The 21006-nt window shown below is 36.2% G+C and overlaps 1 protein-coding gene and 1 long non-coding RNA gene across 2 annotated transcripts; one reads left to right on the forward strand and one right to left on the reverse strand.

The window, feature by feature from the left end:
* Positions 1-13365: 13365 nt before the first annotated feature.
* Positions 13366-14662, forward strand: LOC140867652 (uncharacterized). The gene is made up of 3 exons (XR_012145218.1): positions 13366-13718; positions 14090-14148; positions 14246-14662. It is a non-coding gene; the product is annotated as an uncharacterized lncRNA (long non-coding RNA).
* A 2740-nt stretch (positions 14663-17402) lies between these two features.
* Positions 17403-18373, reverse strand: LOC140867403 (agglutinin-2-like). Its single transcript, XM_073272468.1, has one exon. It carries the CDS (start codon positions 18336-18338, stop codon positions 17502-17504), a length of 837 nt encoding a protein of 278 aa, XP_073128569.1. The 5' UTR covers positions 18339-18373; the 3' UTR covers positions 17403-17501.
* Positions 18374-21006: the final 2633 nt, after the last annotated feature.

Raw genomic sequence — 21006 nt, forward strand, 5'->3', positions numbered from 1 at the left:
AAAACTTGAAATGTAAGGATGCAACGAAAACTTGAAATTATAAGTTCGTCGAAATATACCTCGAACTCGACCGACGGTATAACCTACAACATAAATGGTTTTGAATCCACACTTAACAAGATTAATGTATACAACAATACGACATAACAAAGAAATATGAAAAATGGATATATATGCTCTCTACTTTCTTCACATTGTCTTCTTTTTTTTAATTAAAATCACAATTAAGAGAAGCTATGTTGCATATTTTGTGGACCTCGTGCGACGGTGACCAGCGAGCTTCCGAGGAGAGTATATGAGCCTATATGTCAAGAAGATGAAAAACCAATTTATTTTTTGTCAAGTTTTCAGCTATTTCTCGAAATTTGACCTCTAAAACTTTTATTTTTTGTGATTCACACTAAAACATATCCCTATCCTTGAAAACAACCTGAATTTTACGTATCTCCATTCCATATCTTATGGCTAATTGTTGAATCCGACATTTTGGTGATAACAAACAACAACTCATTGTATAGGAATGTGCTGCCAATCTTTTGTATTTCAGGAATCTACTACAACTCCTACCGCAACCGTCTAAACCCTTCAAGTTATCTACCGAAAGCTTATCAACCGCCTTTGTCTCTCGACCGGTTGCAGTCACAAGCCTATCGACTGGTTATTCAAACCAGCAGAGGATAAATCTATCTACCGGTAGAAAGTCAACTGCTTATCAAGATATCTCAAGACAAATACTTGAGACAAGACGTTCATTGCAAGATCTTTTATCAAAAGCAGAACCGGCGTATCAGAAGATCTATTGACTCTTGCATCGAGACAACAGGTTGCACTAAAATGGCAAAAACGCAGAATGGCTACAGATAAAGCATTCGACCGTTTATACCAGTTTTGGACCCTTGAAGTTGTCTGCATTTAAAGAAGTGTACGATCTTCATGCAGAATCATCGATGCATTTATGAAGCATTAAATGTGCATTCAATGCAGCATCAGAACGTTCAAAATAAAGACGTTGATGATTGACCTATATAAAGGGCTCAAGAAGTGATAAGAGGAACAGAAGCAACACGAAAAATCTCAATCAACTCAATCACTTGAATACTATCAGAAGTCCTCATCTGATATACTGAAGCAATACTTGAGCACACTTACAAGATCATTCACTTGCTGCTCAAATAAACCCTCGCCTACAGTTTACATATCTGATCTTCAAGGATCATCCTAGGGTTTCCAAGCCTCTCGACCGCTCTGCAGTTTGAGAAGCTCAACCGGACTGTATTCATTATTGAAGAGACTTGAAGCTACTCTGAAAGCTTCCACCAGTCTGATAAGAACTGAGAATCTTATCTGTGTAAATCTAGGAGTTTCGGATTAGGCATTGGATAAGTCCTAAGTCTGAAGTAGGTGTATTGCAAGACGTTGTAATAACCAAAGTCTTCTAGTGAATTCCTTCCTAAGTGGAAGAAGGGGAGACGTAGAAGGATTAAGCCTTCGAACTTCCATAAATCGTGCCTTAGTCTTTACTGCATATTTATCTTATATATTGCTCATACATCGTGTTAAAACTTGCCTTTGAATCACTAAAACCTCTGAACTATTTTCGCACTATTTAAGTTGTTCAAACCATTTTAGAAGTTGAGAAAACAGATTAAGTGAACTAAACTTCACTTGATCATTTTGAAAAGAAAGAAAATAAGTTTCAGAGTGTATTCACCCCCCCTCTACCCTCTGAACCGATCCCAACAAGTGGTATCAGAGCGGGTTCCTTTCTCAACTGCTGATCTAAAGTTTTAAAATCATGACTTCTTTCAACAAAATTCCTATGTTTTCTAAAGAAGATTATGATGACTGGAAAATTCGCATGCAGGCACATCTTGCAGCACAGGACGATGACATGCTATATGTCATAACAGACGGTCCTATCAAAATCATGAAGGTCAACCCAGCTCTAACCGATGGTGCAGGACAAATGATTGAGAAACCAAGAGCTGAGTGGACTACTGAGGACAAAAAGAAGGCCAACCTTGATAATGTGGCCCGGGACATCCTATACAAAACACTGGACAAGAACATGTTCAACAAAATCAAGTCATGCTCCACAGCAAAGGAGATTTGGGAGAAGCTCACTCAGCTGTGTGAAGGAAATGACCAGACCAAGGAAAACAAGCTCACCATGGCCATTCAAAAATATGACAATGCCAAAATGAAGCCAGGGGAAACCATGGCTGAATTTGATGAACGGTTCAGTAGTATCATTTGTGATCTTATTGCTTTAGGAAAAACTTATACTAACCGTGAAATTGCTGTGAAGGTTATGAGAGCTTTTCCCAAAGAATGGGAAATCAAGACAGTGGCCATGAGGGAGTCAAAAGACTTAAGCAAGGTTGAACTGCATGATCTCTTTGCAGATCTCAAAGCCTACGAGTTCGAGCTCAACATGAGGACAGAAGATGAACCATCTACCTCTCAACCAACCAAGGCCTTAACCTCAACGGTGATGCGTCCACCGGTCGAGGAAGCTCCAAAGAGATCAGCTGAGCAAATCAGCAACGAAGCCATGACACTCTTTGTCAAGAAATTTGATAGATTTATGCGTAAAAAAAATTCTAAATTTAAAAATTATCATAAATCGGACCATACAGACGATGGTCCTACTTGTTTTAACTGTGGCAAGCCAGGCCACTTCATTGCAGATTGCACCAAGCCTAAGAGCAATGATCAGAAGCAATCATTCGAAAGAAGAAGGGGCAAGGAGGACAAGAGGACGTTTAGAAAAGGAAGAGACCAAAGGGTTCTAGTAGCAGACGAAAGCAAAAGCAAGTGGGCTGAGTCTGACTCTGACAACCCCAATACCGGAAGCTCTTCAGATGACAGCGATGATGAAAAGGTGGAATGCCTTATGGCTGATATCGAAGAAGAAGCTGAGGAGGTATTTGACTTTGGTTCACCTGAATTTACACACAGTGATCTAGTTACTGCTTTACACGAAATGGCTAATGAATACAAAGCATTATCCAAGGAATTCGAGGAGGTAAAGGCAAAAAGAGCTGACCTAAAAGATAAGTCAAGCGAATCAAGCTGCATGCAGCGAAAAGAGCTTGATGGTCTTAAGGTCAAGCTAAGTCTGCTGGCTACTGAGAATGACACCTTGAAAAGAGTGTTCCAAGCAACCTTGACTGAGAACAAAAAACTACTTGAAATAATTAAGGCTTGGAATAAATCTTCTGTAACCATTGACAAGATTCAAGAAATCCAAAGACCGGCACATGACAAAACCGGTCTAGGGTTTGGAACAAATGAACAGTCTATGGAATCTTGTATTCAGTCAAGCCTGGACAAAGGCAATCTTAACAAAATAAGATTTGTCAGGTCCAGCACGATATATGAACATGATGAGTGCAGCTTTGACAAAAATCAGAAAGTATCTAACGAACAAAGCTCTAAGCATAGAGGGCTGGGATATGTGGATCCCCAGATCTCTAATCAAAGAGGAACTTGGATTAAACCAAAACCTAATGAAAGAATAAAGGGAAACCAATCTAATTTCAAAAGGCCATGGAATGAGTCTAACTACTCTAAGAGAAGATGGTCAAAGGAGAAGCCTTACCAGTACTTTAATTGCAGGCCAGTTCAAAAGAGGTACAGCCTAACTGATAAAGATCAAAAAGGCAAGAAGCACACAGCAACCTCACAAGCACACACATTTACTGCTTATCGACCGCACAGATTTCTGGACACACACACGGGCAAACCTGTAAGGGTGTTCCAGGTGTGGGTCTCGAAAGGGCTAATCCGACCTGGACCCTACTAGATATGGGTACCAAAAGTTCTTCACTTTTTGCAGGTACTAAAAGTACAAACAGGCGAGAAGACCACTTCTATCAAGGACACTACCTGGTACTTAGATAGTGGTTGCTCACGGCACATGACAGGGAATCCAGAACTTCTAACAAAAATTGTGCTATGCAAAGGACCAAAGATCAGCTTTGGAGACAACTCCAAAGGTAAAACCGTGGGTAAGGGTAAGATTATCCTTGGTAACATCATTATTAAAGATGTGTTGCTTGTTGACAAACTGTGCTATAATTTGATAAGTATTAGTCAACTATGTGACAATGATCATTCGGTCGAGTTTCACAAACACACTTGCATCATCAAAAATGACAAAGGTGAGACTCTTATGACCGGTGTAAGAGACCTAAACACCTACAAGGTAAACTGGTCTTGCTCACATATTTCTTCACCTACTTGTCTTACTGCTCATCATGATAAACATTGGTTGTGGCATATGCGGTTAAATCATCTAAATTTTAAGTCCATTTCTAACTTGAGGAAGCATGATTTGGTTTCTGGTCTGCCTGAAGGAGATTTTATAAAAGACAAAGTTTGTCCTGCTTGTCAACTAGGAAAGCAGGTGAGAGCAACCTTTAAAAATAAAGGGTGTATGTCTTCTTCCAAATGCTTAGATTTACTTCACATGGACCTATTTGGTCCTATACCAGTAAGAAGCATAGGGGGAATGAGATATGCTCTTGTTGTTATAGATGACTTTTCTCGATTTACTTGGGTCATCTTTCTCCCTTCAAAAGATCAAACTGCACCTCACCTGATAAAGCTTTTTAAACGCTTGCAAAATGAACAATCTACTGTGATAGATAGAATCAGGAGTGATAGAGGGACTGAATTTTTAAACACCACTCTTATGACTTATCTAGATGATCAGGGAATCAAGCATGAGTTGTCAGCTGCTAGATCCCCACAGCAAAATGGGGTGGCTGAAAGAAGGAACCGTACTTTAAAAGAAGCAGCCAGAACTATGATTGCTGATTCAAATGTTTCTCAAAGGCTTTGGGCAGAAGCAGTTAACACAGCTTGCTATACTCAAAACAGATCTATGATTAATAAACGATTTAACAAAACTCCATATGAGATCTGGAATGGCACAAAACCTGATATTTCATACTTCAAAATTTTTGGGTGCAAATGCTTTATCCACAACAATGGCAAAAATCATTTGACAGCCTTCAATGCCAAAGCAGACGAAGGAACTTTTATTGGTTACTCAGCCGTTAGCAGAGCTTATCGAGTGTTCAATCAAAGATCACTAACGGTCGAGGAAACCATTCATGTTGTTTTTGATGAATCTACTCTTTGTACAGAACAAACTCAAGGGAGCATAAATGATCTGAATCATAGACTGGAAAACACAAATCTACAGGAAGAGAGTGACAGTGATCCATATCCTCCAAAGAAGGATGATCCAGTTTCCTCTACCGTGTGTGATCAAACAAGGCCAGAAGAGGATCCACCGGTTGATAACGATCCTCCTGCCAATGATGATCCAGTAAACGAGGACGTTCGTCAACCAATTGATGACAACCCTTTAGGGAATTATTTTAGGTGGAACAAAGATCATCCACCTGGGTTGGTCATAGGTGACCCTTCTGCTCCTCGAAAAACACGTGGTCAAATGATTAATGAATTCTTGCATGCAGCTTTCATATCTCAGGTAGAGCCCAAGAAGATAGATGAAGCTCTATCAGATGCCAGCTGGATTGAAGCTATGCAAGAAGAGTTGAATCAATTCACCCGCAACAATGTTTGGCATCTAGTTCCTCGACCGGAAAATCAAAATGTGATTGGAACTAGGTGGGTGTTTCGTAACAAGCTCGATGAACATGGCACTGTTGTGCGTAACAAAGCTCGGCTTGTTGCACAAGGATTCAGACAAGAAGAAGGCATAGACTTTGAGGAATCCTTCGCGCCAGTTGCAAGACTAGAAGCAATCCGCATCTTTCTTGCCTATGCAGCTTTCAAGGACTTTAAAGTTTATCAAATGGATGTCAAGTCTGCATTCCTCAATGGTCTACTTCAAGAAGAGGTGTACGTTGAACAACCACCAGGTTTTGTCAATCCTACTCATCCTCAATATATCTATAAACTTGACAAAGCCCTCTATGGATTAAAACAAGCACCGCATGCATGGTATGATACATTACTAAAATTTTTACTGGAACATGATTTCCAAATTGGAACGGTCGATAAGACCTTGTTTAAATTTGTAAAAGGTGATCATGTATTACTAGTACAAATTTATGTTGATGACATTATATTTGGGTCAACTAACCCCAAGTTGTGCTCAAAGTTCTCTAAGATGATGCAGGAGAAATTTGAAATGAGCATGATGGGCGAGCTAAATTTCTTTCTTGGATTGCAAGTGAAGCAACTTGAAACTGGAATATTTATCAATAAATCCAAGTATGCCAAGGAATTGGTAAAGAAGTTTGGAATGGAACAGTGCTCAACTGTATCTACCCCCATGAGTACATCAATCAAGCTTGATAAAGATGAAGGGGGAATCCCGGTCGAGGTAACAATGTATCGAGGCCTTATTGGCTCATTGCTTTATTTGACTGCCAGTCGACCGGATATCATGTACTCAGTTTGTTTATGTGCTAGATTTCAAGCAGCACCTAAGCAATCTCATTTCATTGCCGCCAAACGAATAATTAAATATATTAAAGGAACTACTAATGTGGGTCTTTGGTATCCCAAAGATTCAAATCTTAATCTTATTGGCTATTCAGATGCAGATTATGCAGGTTGTAGAATTGATCGCAAAAGTACAAGTGGCACATGTCAATTCCTTGGAGATAGACTAATTTCGTGGTCAAGTAAGAAGCAGACATCAATTGCTACCTCGACCGCCGAAGCAGAATACCTTGCTGCTGGCAGCTGTTGTGCTCAAATACTGTGGATTCAACATCAGCTTAATGATTATGGAATCCGGTCGAGTGAAGCTCCAATCTACTGTGACAATACAAGTGTCATAGCCATCACTCACAATCCAGTGATGCACTCTAGGACAAAGCACATTGATGTCAGGCATCACTTTATCCGAGATCATGTCTTAAAGAAGAAAATCAGGCTGGAATACATCTCTACCGATCAGCAAGCAGCAGACATATTCACCAAGCCTTTACCGGACGCTAAGTTTTCATATTTTCGAAATATTCTGGGCTTAGTAGATCTAAGTTAGTATGCATGCTTTTAGGGGGAATGATTGCTAGTATGACTTTAATAGCTTAACTGTTACATTGCCATAAATGTTGGCATATCATCCGCCTTTAGCCAGTCTCTGACAGGCTCCGTACTAGCAGCTTTGTGCTTTGAACCAAATGACATTGATTGGGCGCGGTGATTGTACTCTTCAAAACTTTTTGAATTTCAAAAATACTTTTCATGACATCATCATATGGCCCATAGGTTCCTATATATACTTCTTTACACTCGTATATCAACCTTTCACCGTTGCTAAAGCTTTCATATTGCACTAAAAGTTCTATCGCATTACTATCAAGCTTTTGCTTACTCTCTGCTCGAGTTCTTATCTACAGCTATCATGTCGATCCAGAAGACTTGCCTTGCAATCAACTTTGATTCCGTTATTGAGGCAAACAATGCAGGAATCACTGAGGTCTTCACCATGCTTGAAGCCTCTGGACTGAAGAAGTTTTTGGGAAGCAGCGCCATCTGCGATCTGCCTGTCTTGAAGGAGTTCTTTTCAATCGCTCAAATCGAGCATGGGACTGTCAAATGCTTGATCCGGACAGAGTCATACTCCTTCAATCAAAAGTTCTTCGCCAGCACATTCGATCTGCCCTCCAGGGGTTTGACAAAATGCGCGGATCTTCCCGATGGTAACTGCTCATACTGGTTGAAGGAATTCTCAACCACTGATGCTCCGATCAAACTGCCAGCTCAGAAGACATCTCTCAAAGCTCCATTCAGGCTATTGACCAACATCGTGGCCAAGAATCTTCTTGCCAAGGCTGGATCGTACGACAAGGTGACGATGGAGAAATTCTAATACATGGCTTGTATCGCCTCCAAAATCAACATCAACTGGTCAGACATATTGTTCACTACTTTATGTGAAATGATCAGGGGAAAAGGGCAATCCGAGGGATTTGCTCTGCAAATTTGCCACATCTTGAGCGTTCTTGGAGTAGACTTCTCCAAGACTGAGCCTCTGCATCCCACCAAATGGCTCAACAAGTCTATCATCTTCAAGTTTCTGAACAAGAAAGAGGTTGCGATCGACACTCTGCCTTCAACCGCAAGTGTTGTTGCTGTCACTCAACCGCTTTCAACAGTCCCGATAGCGGCCAAACCAGCCCATAACAAAAAATCTGCCAAGCGTCAACTTATCATAGAGTCTGACTCTGAAGAAGAATCACGTGAGAACATTCCACTGATTCAAGCCTTCAGCAAGTCATCTCCTTCTGTCTCCAAAGCAGCTGTGCCATCCACGCCTGCAGGCGAGAAGAAGAGGCAGCACAAGAAGTTAAAGTCCCTTTCTGGACTTGCTCCTACCGTTCCAACACCAATTCTGCCAACGGTCGAGACTACTACCACTACTGCTACTGCTGCTCCACGTCCTACCAAGGGTGTGATAATCAGGGAAGGTGCCTCATCAACTCCAAAGGTCACTCTCGCTGATCCCAAGGACAAAGGGAAAGATGTGATGATCTACTCACCTAAGGCTCAACCAGCAGCTACTGTAGAGCTCAACTTGATCATCTCTCACGTTCTCCGCACTGTCAAGCGTCACCTACAGCGCTTTGACAGATGGCATCATTCCCGTACTCACCTGATGCTTGCTCAAATATTTCCTAAGTGGAAAGCTCTAAACATTATTGAGCAGAAGATGCTTCTTTTTGCTGACACTGAAGACATCGTGGAGGCTCTGGGAAGAAGACAGCTCATCGACTTGAAGCTTCGAGGAAGCCTGATATCTCTGTTGATTAATGAGCGTGTCAAGAACTTCAAATCCAAGAGTCCTACCGCCGCCGATGACTTTGTGATTTTGACTGGACTACAGAATAGTCTACGTCAAATCACTCAACTACTTCAGCACTTCCAAGCTCTTAACAACGTAAAGACGACAGCTTCAGCAGCTTGTTTACAGGCTTATGGACTGGAAGCACAGGTGATGATGAAAACTTTTCTTACCCAAGATCAGGGTGAAGAAGACGTCTCTGCTATTACTCTTTTAGATGGGATTCTGACCGGTCTCATCACTGCTGACCTGTTTCAATCATCCGCTCTAAGATCGAGTGTGGCAGCATCTTCATCGGTCGACCCCGCCTCAACCGCAGTCCAAGTAGTAATTCAACCGGAAGCAGCTGTGACTGCTCACTCATCTCCAGCGGCGACCGCTCACACCTCTCCCAGTCGTCTACAAGATTTTTTAGAAGTGATTGAACAAGAAATTCTTGTCACCTCTGTGACAGAGGCTCCTTGCAGCAGTGAAGCAGTAGTGCCCCCAACAGAGATACCAAGCACTATTGTATCACTTGCACCTCCAGAACAGCCAGTGACTGATGCTGACCCAGCACTTCAACCGTCTCCATCTACTGAAAAGTTTGTGGAAGATCTCCTAATGGATGAACCGAGTGCTGATCCTGCTACTCCACCAACCATCTTGGCTGCAGTCGAGACCCCTACATCTCCAACTGTACCACTATTGGAAGGTACATCAGCTAGCTCACCAGCCAGATCACCAGCACCACCTCATCTTGAGTCTGGCCTGGCTTCACCAAGGAATGACACACAGCGTCAAATGCTTCAGACTGATGACTCATATATTGAAGCCATGGCAGCAGCTCTGGATCACACATTGATAAATAGGCTTCATGAGCTCATGCAAACAGTTCGATCCTTTTCACAAGCCATCACAAACACATCCTCATGGGTTGACAATTCACGCACGACGATGATTCGGCATTTTGAGACCGTGTCTAGCGACCTTGCTCATCTGTCCAAAGAGATCACTGCCCATCATCGCACTCAAATCAAAACGCTCTCTACCGTCTCCGAACAAGTTGTCAGATCCGAAAACCGCCTTCATAGGCAGTTGAATGATCGGATGGACACTATGCAAGCTACTCTAATTGCTCAACTAGATGCAAAAATTGATACTATGCAAGCCTGCCTTGGCACTCAACTCACTGAGATCATCCTTCGACTCAACCAAGGTGATGCCAAAAAGGGGGAAGAAGAGCAACGAAGAGCAGCAGAGGCAAGAAGACGTAAAGAAGAATCCAGAAGAAAGGAAGAAGCCGACAGAAGAAGAAGAGAAGGCGATAGGTCAGGAGGAGCCAGTTGGTTCAAAAGATGAACAACTTGTCTCTTCTTTACTTATCGCAGCTGTATCTCATTTTGTTTTTCTTCAGTAGGTGTAATAAGAATGCTTATTGTAATTAATGAAATTCATTCTCTCAATGAAGTTCATTTTAATGCTTTCATATTGTTTTCGGAGCACTTAAGTTTTGTCATCACCAAAAAGGGGGAAATTGTTGAATCTGACATTTTGGTGATAACAAACAACAACTCATTGTATAGGAATGTGCTGCCAATCTTTTGTATTTCAGGAATCTACTACAACTCCTACCGCAACCGTCTAAACCCTTCAAGTTATCTACCGGAAGCTTGTCAACCGCCTTTGTCTCTCGACCGGTTGCAGTCACAAGCCTATCGACTGGTTATTCAAACCAGCAGAGGATAAATCTATTTACCGGTAGAAAGTCAACTGCTTATCAAGATATCTCAAGACAAATACTTGAGACAAGACGTTCATTGCAAGATCTTTTATCAAAAGCAGAACCGGCGTATTAGAAGATCTGTTGACTCTTGCATCGAGACAACAGGTTGCACTAAAATGGCAAAAACGCAGAATGGCTACAGATAAAGCATTCGACCGTTTATACCAGTTTTGGACCCTGGAAGTTGTCTGCATTTAAAGAAGTGTACGATCTTCATGCAGAATCATCGATGCATTTATGAAGCATTAAATGTGCATTCAATGCAGCATCAGAACGTTCAAAATAAAGACGTTGATGATTGACCTATATAAAGGGCTCAAGAAGTGATAAGAGGAACAGAAGCAACACGAAAAATCTCAATCAACTCAATCACTTGAATACTATCAGAAGTCCTCATCTGATATACTGAAGCAATACTTGAGCACACTTACAAGATCATTCACTTGCTGCTCAAATAAACCCTCGCCTACAGTTTACATATCTGATCTTCAAGGATCATCCTAGGGATTCCAAGCCTCTCGACCGCTCTGCAGTTTGAGAAGCTCAACCGGACTGTATTCATTATTGAAGAGACTTGAAGCTACTCTGAAAGCTTCCACCAGTCTGATAAGAACTAAGAATCTTATCTATGTAAATCTAGGAGTTTCGGATTAGGCATTGGATAAGTCCTAAGTCTGAAGTGGGTGTATTGCAAGACGTTGTAATAACCAAAGTCTTCTAGTGAATTCCTTCCTAAGTGGAAGAAGGGGAGACGTAGAAGGATTAAGCCTTCGAACTTCCATAAATCGTGCCTTAGTCTTTACTGCATATTTATCTTATATATTGCTCATACATCGTGTTAAAACTTGCCTTTGCATCACTAAAACCTCTTAACTATTTCCGCACTATTTAAGTTGTTCAAACCGTTTTAGAAGTTGAGAAAACAGATTAAGTGAACTAAACTTCACTTGATCATTTTGAAAAGAAAGAAAATAAGTTTCAGAGTGTATTCACCCCCCCCCCCTCTCTACCCTCTGAACCGATCCCAACACTAATTACTTCAAGACAGAAACTAAATTAGAGATATAAACACATAACATTCCATTAAAACAAGTTAACATCCCTAGTTTGAAGGATGAAAAGAACCAGTACATGGCGTTGTACCAGGAAGAACGATGACATGGAAATCAGCTAAAACAGAAACACGAATTGGCTAGGGAAAAATGGAGTTCTACCAGGATCTCACAAAGCATTACAAGATCACAAAATGCATAGACAACACATCGAAAAAGACGGCACTCATCAGTTTCAGCATTATGCATTAAGACGAATTTATTCTCCGCATCTTGCAAACATTCTTGAGAGTGAAAGTCTTTCGCTGCAACCAAACCCAAAAATATGTCATCATATTGAAATCCAATATTTAAACCAGATTTACATCACACATGAGTAGAGATTAATATTCAACATTCATACGAAAAAAAGACAAAAATTTGAAACCCTATGACTCAACATATATCTCAAGGATTCGAATTAAAGCTTGAAATATAGCACATTTTACTTGGATTCTTTCGGTCAATGCATAACAATATTTAGAGTTGAACTAGACAGTTCTAATGCCGGCAATGAATACTTAGAATCCAATATTAAAAAGAAACTTTATTCCGAAGTTCAGTCTCGAGCATCACTAATAGTTGCAAATAAACAGTCGATCCACGTATTTCTGGAGGAGCAGAATTCATATTTAATAAATCAATCAAATCTCGGAACTAACACATATATATAATTTATAGAGCATTTAAATACCCAATTCCCAATCAATTCAATCAAAAATTTCAAAAATCCTATATAAATAAATCCGGAAAATTAGAAATAAATTACTAAAAAATTTAAAAATTTGATCAATAGCTCCAATCGATTGAAATATATAGGGGTGTTCATATTTCGGATAAAACCAAAAAAACCGGAAATCCAAACCGGAAAAATCAAAAACCGAACCGAACCGAACCGAAAATCGTATTTTGTAATTCGGATATAAATATTAAAATCAAAGTTTATTTGGTTCCATTTTGGATTATATATGTCAAAACCGAACCGACCGAAAAAACCAAAATTGAATTAAATTAATAAATTTATTTAAATTTTTTATTTATATTATATATGTTATGAGATGATATTTAGTGAATGAATAATCATTTTGAATAATTTTTTGTTGATTGTTGTTTATTTAATTCATTGTTGTTGTTTATGTAATTTATAGTTGATTAGTTGATTGTTATTTATGTAATTTTTAGTTGATTGTTGTTTTTGTAAGTCATTCAAACTTTATTTTTAAAATATTTGCTAAAAAATCATGTAAAAAAACATATTATATTTTACAATGTATTTATATTATTAATTTTAATAATTGTATCAAAATCGGAATAACCGTATCAAAATTTGTTTTGTTTTTTTTGAAAATATTATAAGATTGTGGTTGAATGTTTGTCCTTGTATTGGTTGTTATTTTTTGTTTCTTCACTATATGATTATAAATTTATTGTGTTATGTATTATTAATGATCAAACCGACCAAATCAAACCGTATAAACCGGTCCATTATAGTACATAAATCAAACCGAACCGAAGTAGAACGGTTTGACTTCGGATTACATTTTTATAAACCGAAAACCGAGAAACCAAACCGAAATTAGACAAATTAAAACCGAACCGACCGATGAACACCCCTAGAAATATAGCACCTAAAATCAACAAATAATCACATATAAATTATATAACTTCGAATGAACCAAAAAGCCCCAAATTTCAAAACCTTAATTTTCTAGTTATAACTTCTAGGCTATGAAAACAAGCTACAAATGACTAAAAAACCTCGACCCAAGGCTGAACGGCGGTCGGCGACGGCAAAAGCGGCAGAGGCGGCTGCTGGGAAAAATGGGTTCCACGGAACGAGCTCAAAACTTAAGAAAATTGGAAGTGGAGGATAGCCCTCGACAAAAGGATTCCGGATCTGCTCTCAGTTTTGAAAATTGGCGGTCGACGACGGAGCTAGCGGTGGTCAAAGGCGGCAGGAAATGTGAAGAAAAGAAAAGAAAGAAAAAGAAAGAGAGAGTCGGCCGAGAGAGAGGGAAAAAAGGTTGATAATTGAGTTGACAAGGATAAAGTTGGCGAGTTCGGGTTAATGTTATACCCCCGTTCAATGAAATTAGATTGCCCTAAATTTGCCAGATTTGGGGCTGTTTGAATGGGCATGGTGACTTATTTGATTTTTATAAAAACTCTGGACTTAGATGCAGAAATTCTTTGTTTTAAATGGTGCACGAAACATTCATTTCCAAATCATTAATTGCTTTGTTAACATGGCAGATTTGATGCTAGATTAATGAACAAATAAGCTTGAGATGTGGTTTTGAACAAGTAAATTCCATTTAGTTTTTTAAATATTTGATTGAAATGTTATTGAATTTTAAGAACATGCATGACATGTGAAGTATAATCTGATTTCAGTGACATTCTTGCGGTGAGTTGTGCATAGGAGAAGCAAGGAATTTGCATATTCTTGTTAGGTACGTAATTATATTTTTGCTTAGGTAGTTGTGTTTCTTAAGTTGTTCATTTATTTTTATTTTTTTGTCTAAAAGTGTGCTCACATCCATGGTGTAGCCATTGATGAGAGGCAGAGACTGGAATTATAGTTGGAGTGTCTTCAAAATTGCAAAGAAAATTTAAGGTGAAGATGCATATGTTTCTTGTACTCATATTTATCACACATTCTTTCATACTTGCTTATTCTATATCAGTTTTTTATGAAGCGATATTTGTACCTAATAATTATTAGTTTGAATTTGGTTTGTTCACTAAGTTAAATATTTTTTTCCTCCAATTTAGTAGGTAGTTCTTGTCGTATAAGCTTGTGCTACTCCTAAAATTTCCCAAGGAGATAGTGAGAAGACACACAAGAATATTTCAGTTGGAATGTACTTGCATTTTAAATTTATGGAATGGATTCAATTATAAATGCAGTGTGCAAGTTACATCTTTGAAGCCTTGTTTTCTTGTAGTGTGGGTGCTTATGCTACAATTGGTCCATTGTTACAATATATCTTCATATGAAAACAAGGTAGATTCCACGTTATAATACATTTTTCATGATGTAATTGAGATGTGTATATATTTTTTTATTATTGATATTTATCTATCAATAAATTTGAGTATAATTTATATTTTTTCTATTTTACAGGGTTTATGCATACATGCAACAATAAAATATTCTTTCATAGAGAAAGTGAAACGAATCCTAAAAAAAGTCATCTTTTTGCTATTAAAACATATTTGTGACAGAAAATAGACTGAAATATACAATCAAATTTATAACTAAAATAAATGTATACGAGATATTCGATGATACTTTTCTTTCAAAAATGTTTGAATTCAAAATCTTTAAAGATTTGAAAAATGTGGATTCCTTCGATTAAACAAAAATTTTTGCTACGTTATTTTTTTTCTTCTTCCTTCATGAATATATCACATTTATATCTTTTTTTACTTATTAGTTTTTTTTTTAGATCCATTAGCTAATTTATATTTTATTTATTTGTTCAAATTTTCACACTTACCAATATTTATCTAGGGGTGGAGAAAATACCAAAATACCGAAATACCAAAAAATCGTACCGAAAAAATTACCGAAATTATCGAAAAAATCGGTATACCGAAAAATATACCTTAATACCGAAAAATAATTTTTTTAAAAAAATATATATATGAAAATTTTCGGTATACCGACTTTTTTGCCGGTATACCGAATTTTTTTCGGTATACCGACAATTATTCGGTATACCAAATTTTTTTTTAAATTCAGTATCGGTACACGGTATAGATTTTTGCCATACCGAAAGTTCGGTATACCGAAAATTTGGTATATTCGGTATACGGTACGGTATCGGTATGAAAAAATTCCATACCGATTTTTTCGGTACGGTATCCGATTTTCGATACGGTATACCGTACCAACCCACCCCTATATTTATCGTTAATTATATAAAATAATATTTCGTGCATCGCACGGATCAAATACTAATGTGTCCAATAATACATTGTGCGGATAAATAAATAAATATATATATATATATAATTCTATCTCACAATTTTTTTTAAAAAAATGAGAGTCTGATATGTGGTGTTGTTACATTGATGATAAATGAATCACTCGTCTCCACACTTCGAAATTGAATATTGCGTTTTTGGATAATTATGAATTATTGGATACCTACATGACCTTTAAATTTTGCAATTTTCAGAAAACGTGTAAAATATGACTGCTGTCGATTTTGATATTTAAATCAGAGTACCAATTTCATATTCGCCCTTACACCAATTCTAAAAGCTAAGTAGACTGGATTAGATCCAAAATCGCCAAATCATTGGTAAATCAAACAGCATTCAGTGAAATTATGGTTTTATTAATTTTATAATTTTTTTTTATCAAAAATATTAAAATTTATTTTTTCATAAAACATAGTAATTAGTCTAATTTACAAATATTCCCCCTAAAAACATAGAAAAATACGACTCAAAAATAAATGAAAAGTAAATAACAATTTTTAACAAAATTAATATAAATAACATTATTTTATACATACAAAAGTAAAATTGTACTTAAGAAACATTAAATGCATTATTATAAAGAAATATACAATTGATAAAATAATTAATTATGGAGAGTGTTATTCACACTTCAAAACTTGTTAATAACACAACTCATTACCTAATTGAAGTAATATTAGACAAATAAACTCTTATAATGTAACTACTTATATGAGATATACTTTGATTTACCATAAAAAAACTCAAATATAATAAGTTTGGTTCAGTTTGTTTTTTACCACTAAAATTTTAATACCCACTTATTAAAATTAGCAATAATGAGCATTTGAATTCTTTAAAATATAAATAAACAAAATTAATTACAAATCATGAGATTGAAAGGAAAAAAGAAACGACAAATTTTGAAAATTTTCTTAAATACTAAATATTTTATTTTGATAACAAATATATTATTTGAATATTAAATTAAAATATTTATATTTTATCTCAAATATTAATATGATATATGAAAATTAATGAAAAGAATTCGAAAAGAATATTGGATTTGAAAATTTAAAATGATACGACTTTCCGTTATTTATTTTAATATAAAAATATTTAAAATATTTGTTTGTTAATTAAATATTTTTTAAAGATTTTTTCCTTTATATTATTTGTACTAAATTCAGAAAATATTAATTTTTTTATTATGATACCTTTTGATTAAAATGTGTCAGTCAACTTATTTTTATTTTTATTTTTATTTTATCTTACTAACAATTATATGATAATAATTATAATAATAACATTTTATTTTATTATATTATTATTATTATTATGGTAATACGAGAAATTCTTTAAATTTTGAAATAATGAAAATGAGGTGATAAAAATCAGTCTCTTTTCAGCATGCTTTGTTTTTGTCTTTTTGACGAATGACGATAAAGAATATATAGAGCAACAATTAATATAAAAATAAAAATAAAGCAATAAATTATATAATTAACTCAATCAAAACACCGATTTGTTTTCCTTTTTTATGTTGCCCAAAAGTCATTTAACATCTCTTTAAAAAAAAAAAAAACTAGTTAGCAAATACATGCAAAGATAATCCGCATGCATGCTTGACCATATATATATATATAAAGGCATTTTTATTAATATTTATTTCATAATTACATTCCCATGTATATGTCGTGATTAATGCTGCACACAGTACTACAATATAGTCCAATATATTAACATAGTCCAATATATATATGTAGAGATGGCGATGGAGTACATGCACTTGGTACGTAGGTAGATAATCCAGCTTAATTATTAACACATAAAATCACACAATCTGTTGGATTAACTCTTCACCATTGTCGTCGTTATTGGCGGTAGCTATGAGAGTGGAACTGAAATACCACGAGACAAGGTCGAAATTTGCAAGCGACGACGCTCCCGTGGTAGCGGAGACTCCAACTCGAACCCGTTGAGGCAGAATGTCCTTCAAGTGATACACGTAGCTGAGCGTGGAATTTGTGGAACCGTATTCGGTGGTCACGGTTATCTTTCTGGTTTTGGGGAAGTAGTTGATGTTTGCAGTCACCAATTGGCCGAGCCCGCCCTCATCGAACTTGGTGACGGCGGACGAATTTCTGGAGTTGATATTGATTCCAACATGGGTATAGCTTGGATCCCAAAAATTAACGAAGACGTCGTATTCCACTGAGAAGAGGGATTTAACGGTGCCCGAAGTGCCGTAGATTCCGAGGTTGCCTGGTTCCGCGCCGACGGGGATTATGGTGTTGACGGGTGCAATGAAGAAGGCAAGGCCATCGGCCACTTGTTTGCTGGGGAGTGGTGTGATATTAAATATTAGGGTGGTATCGAAGGTGGCTTGTCTCAACGCATCCCAGAAGAGCACCGGAGGGGAGTACAATACTCGGCCGACGCTGTTCGGCTGTGGGACACCGGAACTGCTGGTATTTATTAGGCTTAGGAATGAGAAACCTGATGGAACGTGGGCATCCCCTTGGTAGATTAGGTCACTTGGATATGGTTCGAAGGTGTCGAATGCGAAGTAGGTTGAGTCGGCCGAGTGCACTTTCATGTTGGCTAATAGCAAGATGAGCAGGGGAAGAAGAAGAAGCACCTTGGGCTTGGGCTTGGGGAGATCAGCCATAGCTAGATATATAGGTTATGATTAATTAAATTAAGGATATACGTACATATGTAGTGCATGCTATATATACTAGTCTAGTGCATGCATATATATCGGTGGCAAGGCACGTAATTTAAATACTTTTAAGAAAAATCAAATAAATGTGTCCAACGTAGGATTTTTGAAAAAAATAAAATAAAAGATTCCCTTCCCTTTCGTAATTAATGTATACGTTTGTTTTTTTATTTTTATTTTTATTTTTTTAAAAAAATTCATATCTTTAAATTTAATATATTTGTTGTGATTGTTAATTTTAGGATGTTTTGATTTAAAATTTCAATAATCAGATTATATTTACAATAAATGTATAATAATTTTTATAGATAATTACATCACTTAATTATTCTTTTATAATACTATATTAATTAATAAAATAATAATAAATTTATAGATTATTGTGTTTATAAATATTTTATGGAATAAATTAGTTAAAAACTTTATTTATGTAATAAATAACTAAATTTTTGTTTTGAATTATAAAAAAAATAATATTGTAATATAAATATTAATTAAAATCTTACATAAAAAAATATTATGATACACTTTAAATAAACATAATTATTTTTTAAAAAGACTGAAATTATAAAGGCATCCTACTACGTTTAGTAGGACGCACATATTAAAACAAATAAAATTTATTTTTTTAAAATAATTCTCAAATTATATTTAGTTAAAAATTTTAATTCATTAATATTTCTAATGAATATTTATATAGAAATTATTATTTTAAATATTAATGATATTTAATTATTGTGTTTACAAATATTTAGTGAAATAAATTAATTTATGTGTGAATAAAATAATAAAAAAATATTAGGAGAATATTTTTTTTAGTGTAGAGTTTAGAATGAATGAGTTGGAGATGAGTTTTGCATTTGGATGGTGTTTGGGTGAGCTTATAAGCTCCAAAAATCTGTTTGATAATTTTTTTTACAAACAGCTTATAAGATGTCAAAATAAGTTATTTGACAGTTTATAAGCTATTTTTAAAAAATTAGATACTGTTAGGATCGAAAAGTGTGTGTAGAGGAGGGTGAATAGACAATAAAAAATATTTAAGAGTTATAATAGCTCGTTCTTGAAATGTTCAAAAATAAACCGAATACCGATGAATTATATCGACTTTGGTTTTCAAACCAAGCAGAATACACCCGAAATAATACTTCGTAGAAACTGAATAAACATTTTGAAAATCGTTTGAAAGAATGCAAGTTGAAATAATAAAAAAAGTTTGGTTGAAGCATTTTACCAAACAATTTTTATGCAATATTTTGGTTTATGAAAAACACATAAAATGCATACTAAAAATAGTGACAATAAGAAAGTAAATGCGATAAACAAATAGACACAAATTTGTTTATGGATATTCGGAGCTCAATCTCCTACGTCACTCATTTTTCCTTCTTGGAAGGATCCACTAGAACACTTTGATTTATACAACCTATTTGTACAAACTCAATCTTGTTTAGGACTTATCCAATGACTAAACAAGAACTCCTAAAACTCTCGATTGTAGGCCTCAACCTCACAATCCGCATAATGTTTAACGTCTCTTATGCCAAGTCTACAAACACAATCTTTAATGTCTTTGCACTAAGACTCACTCAACTAATCTTTGAAGCTTATTTCTATTGTATATTTGTAAGTGATTGTGTGTGAAGAACTAGGATGTTAACGCTCAAGAATTATGATGATGTTCTTCACACTAAGGACAATGCTCTCAACTAGCCGATTTCTTAAAGTAGGTTGCCCACACTTTTAATCTCATGCCCAAGCTTGTGTTTGATCTTCAAAGTGTTATATTTAAAGTCTCCAAGAATGATTTGAACGTTAGATTCAAGAATATGACCGTTTGGAAAGTTTTTGGACACTTTATGAAGTTGCAACGGTCATATTTGAGTTGCTGGAAATTTTCTGAACTTGTGATGGATTTACCGTTCATCGGACTGGTTTGACCGATTTGATCTGGTCAAACTCATCTGATCTGGTGGAACTCATCCGGTTTGGTGGAACTTGATCTGGTCTGGTCGAACTTGATCTGTTCTGGTCAAACTTGATCTAGTATCTTAGTTGATATGCATCATTCCCATTGATTTAGTTTGTTCATGATTCAATCTGATCTGTTCACTTACTAATAGCTCTTGATTTACTGATTTATGGGCAAAGTGATAACATGAAAGTTGTAGCCATTTCTCCTGGCTTTCCACGGAATCAAGAATCACTCAATTTCGAGTAATCCGTACGGAGAGATGCTTAAAATACTAAGATGTGTCAGAAATTCTATTCTGCAGAATTTCAGTGCAAAACTCGAAACTTCATCTCGATTTATCAGTTTTTAAACTCCGATTCAAGCTTTGACTTGTGAAGATGATTTGTAGATTATTGTCTTAGCTTTGTAATGCATATTGAATCGTCCTGTTTGGATAAGCTAGCTGTAAGTTATAGCCAAAATATCAGAGTTGGTCATTTTTGATCTAGTTACTGTAGCATTTATCTGATTTGCATCCAGCTCGATGTTGTGACCAACTTTTTGCCTTGATAACATCCGAATTAACTGATTTGGCCTGAAATATGACTTATATATATTTGAATAAGATTTCCAACCGTTTTGGCCTCAAGTCATTTGGAT

The sequence above is a fragment of the Henckelia pumila genome, chromosome 4, assembly GCF_033568475.1.
Source record: "Henckelia pumila isolate YLH828 chromosome 4, ASM3356847v2, whole genome shotgun sequence".
NCBI classification, from domain to species: domain Eukaryota; kingdom Viridiplantae; phylum Streptophyta; class Magnoliopsida; order Lamiales; family Gesneriaceae; genus Henckelia; species Henckelia pumila.

Excerpts from the sequence above, each read along its gene's own strand:
- LOC140867403 (XM_073272468.1), bottom strand. The coding sequence starts at position 18,338 with ATGGCTGATCTCCCCAAGCCCAAGCCCAAGGTGCTTCTTCTTCTTCCC.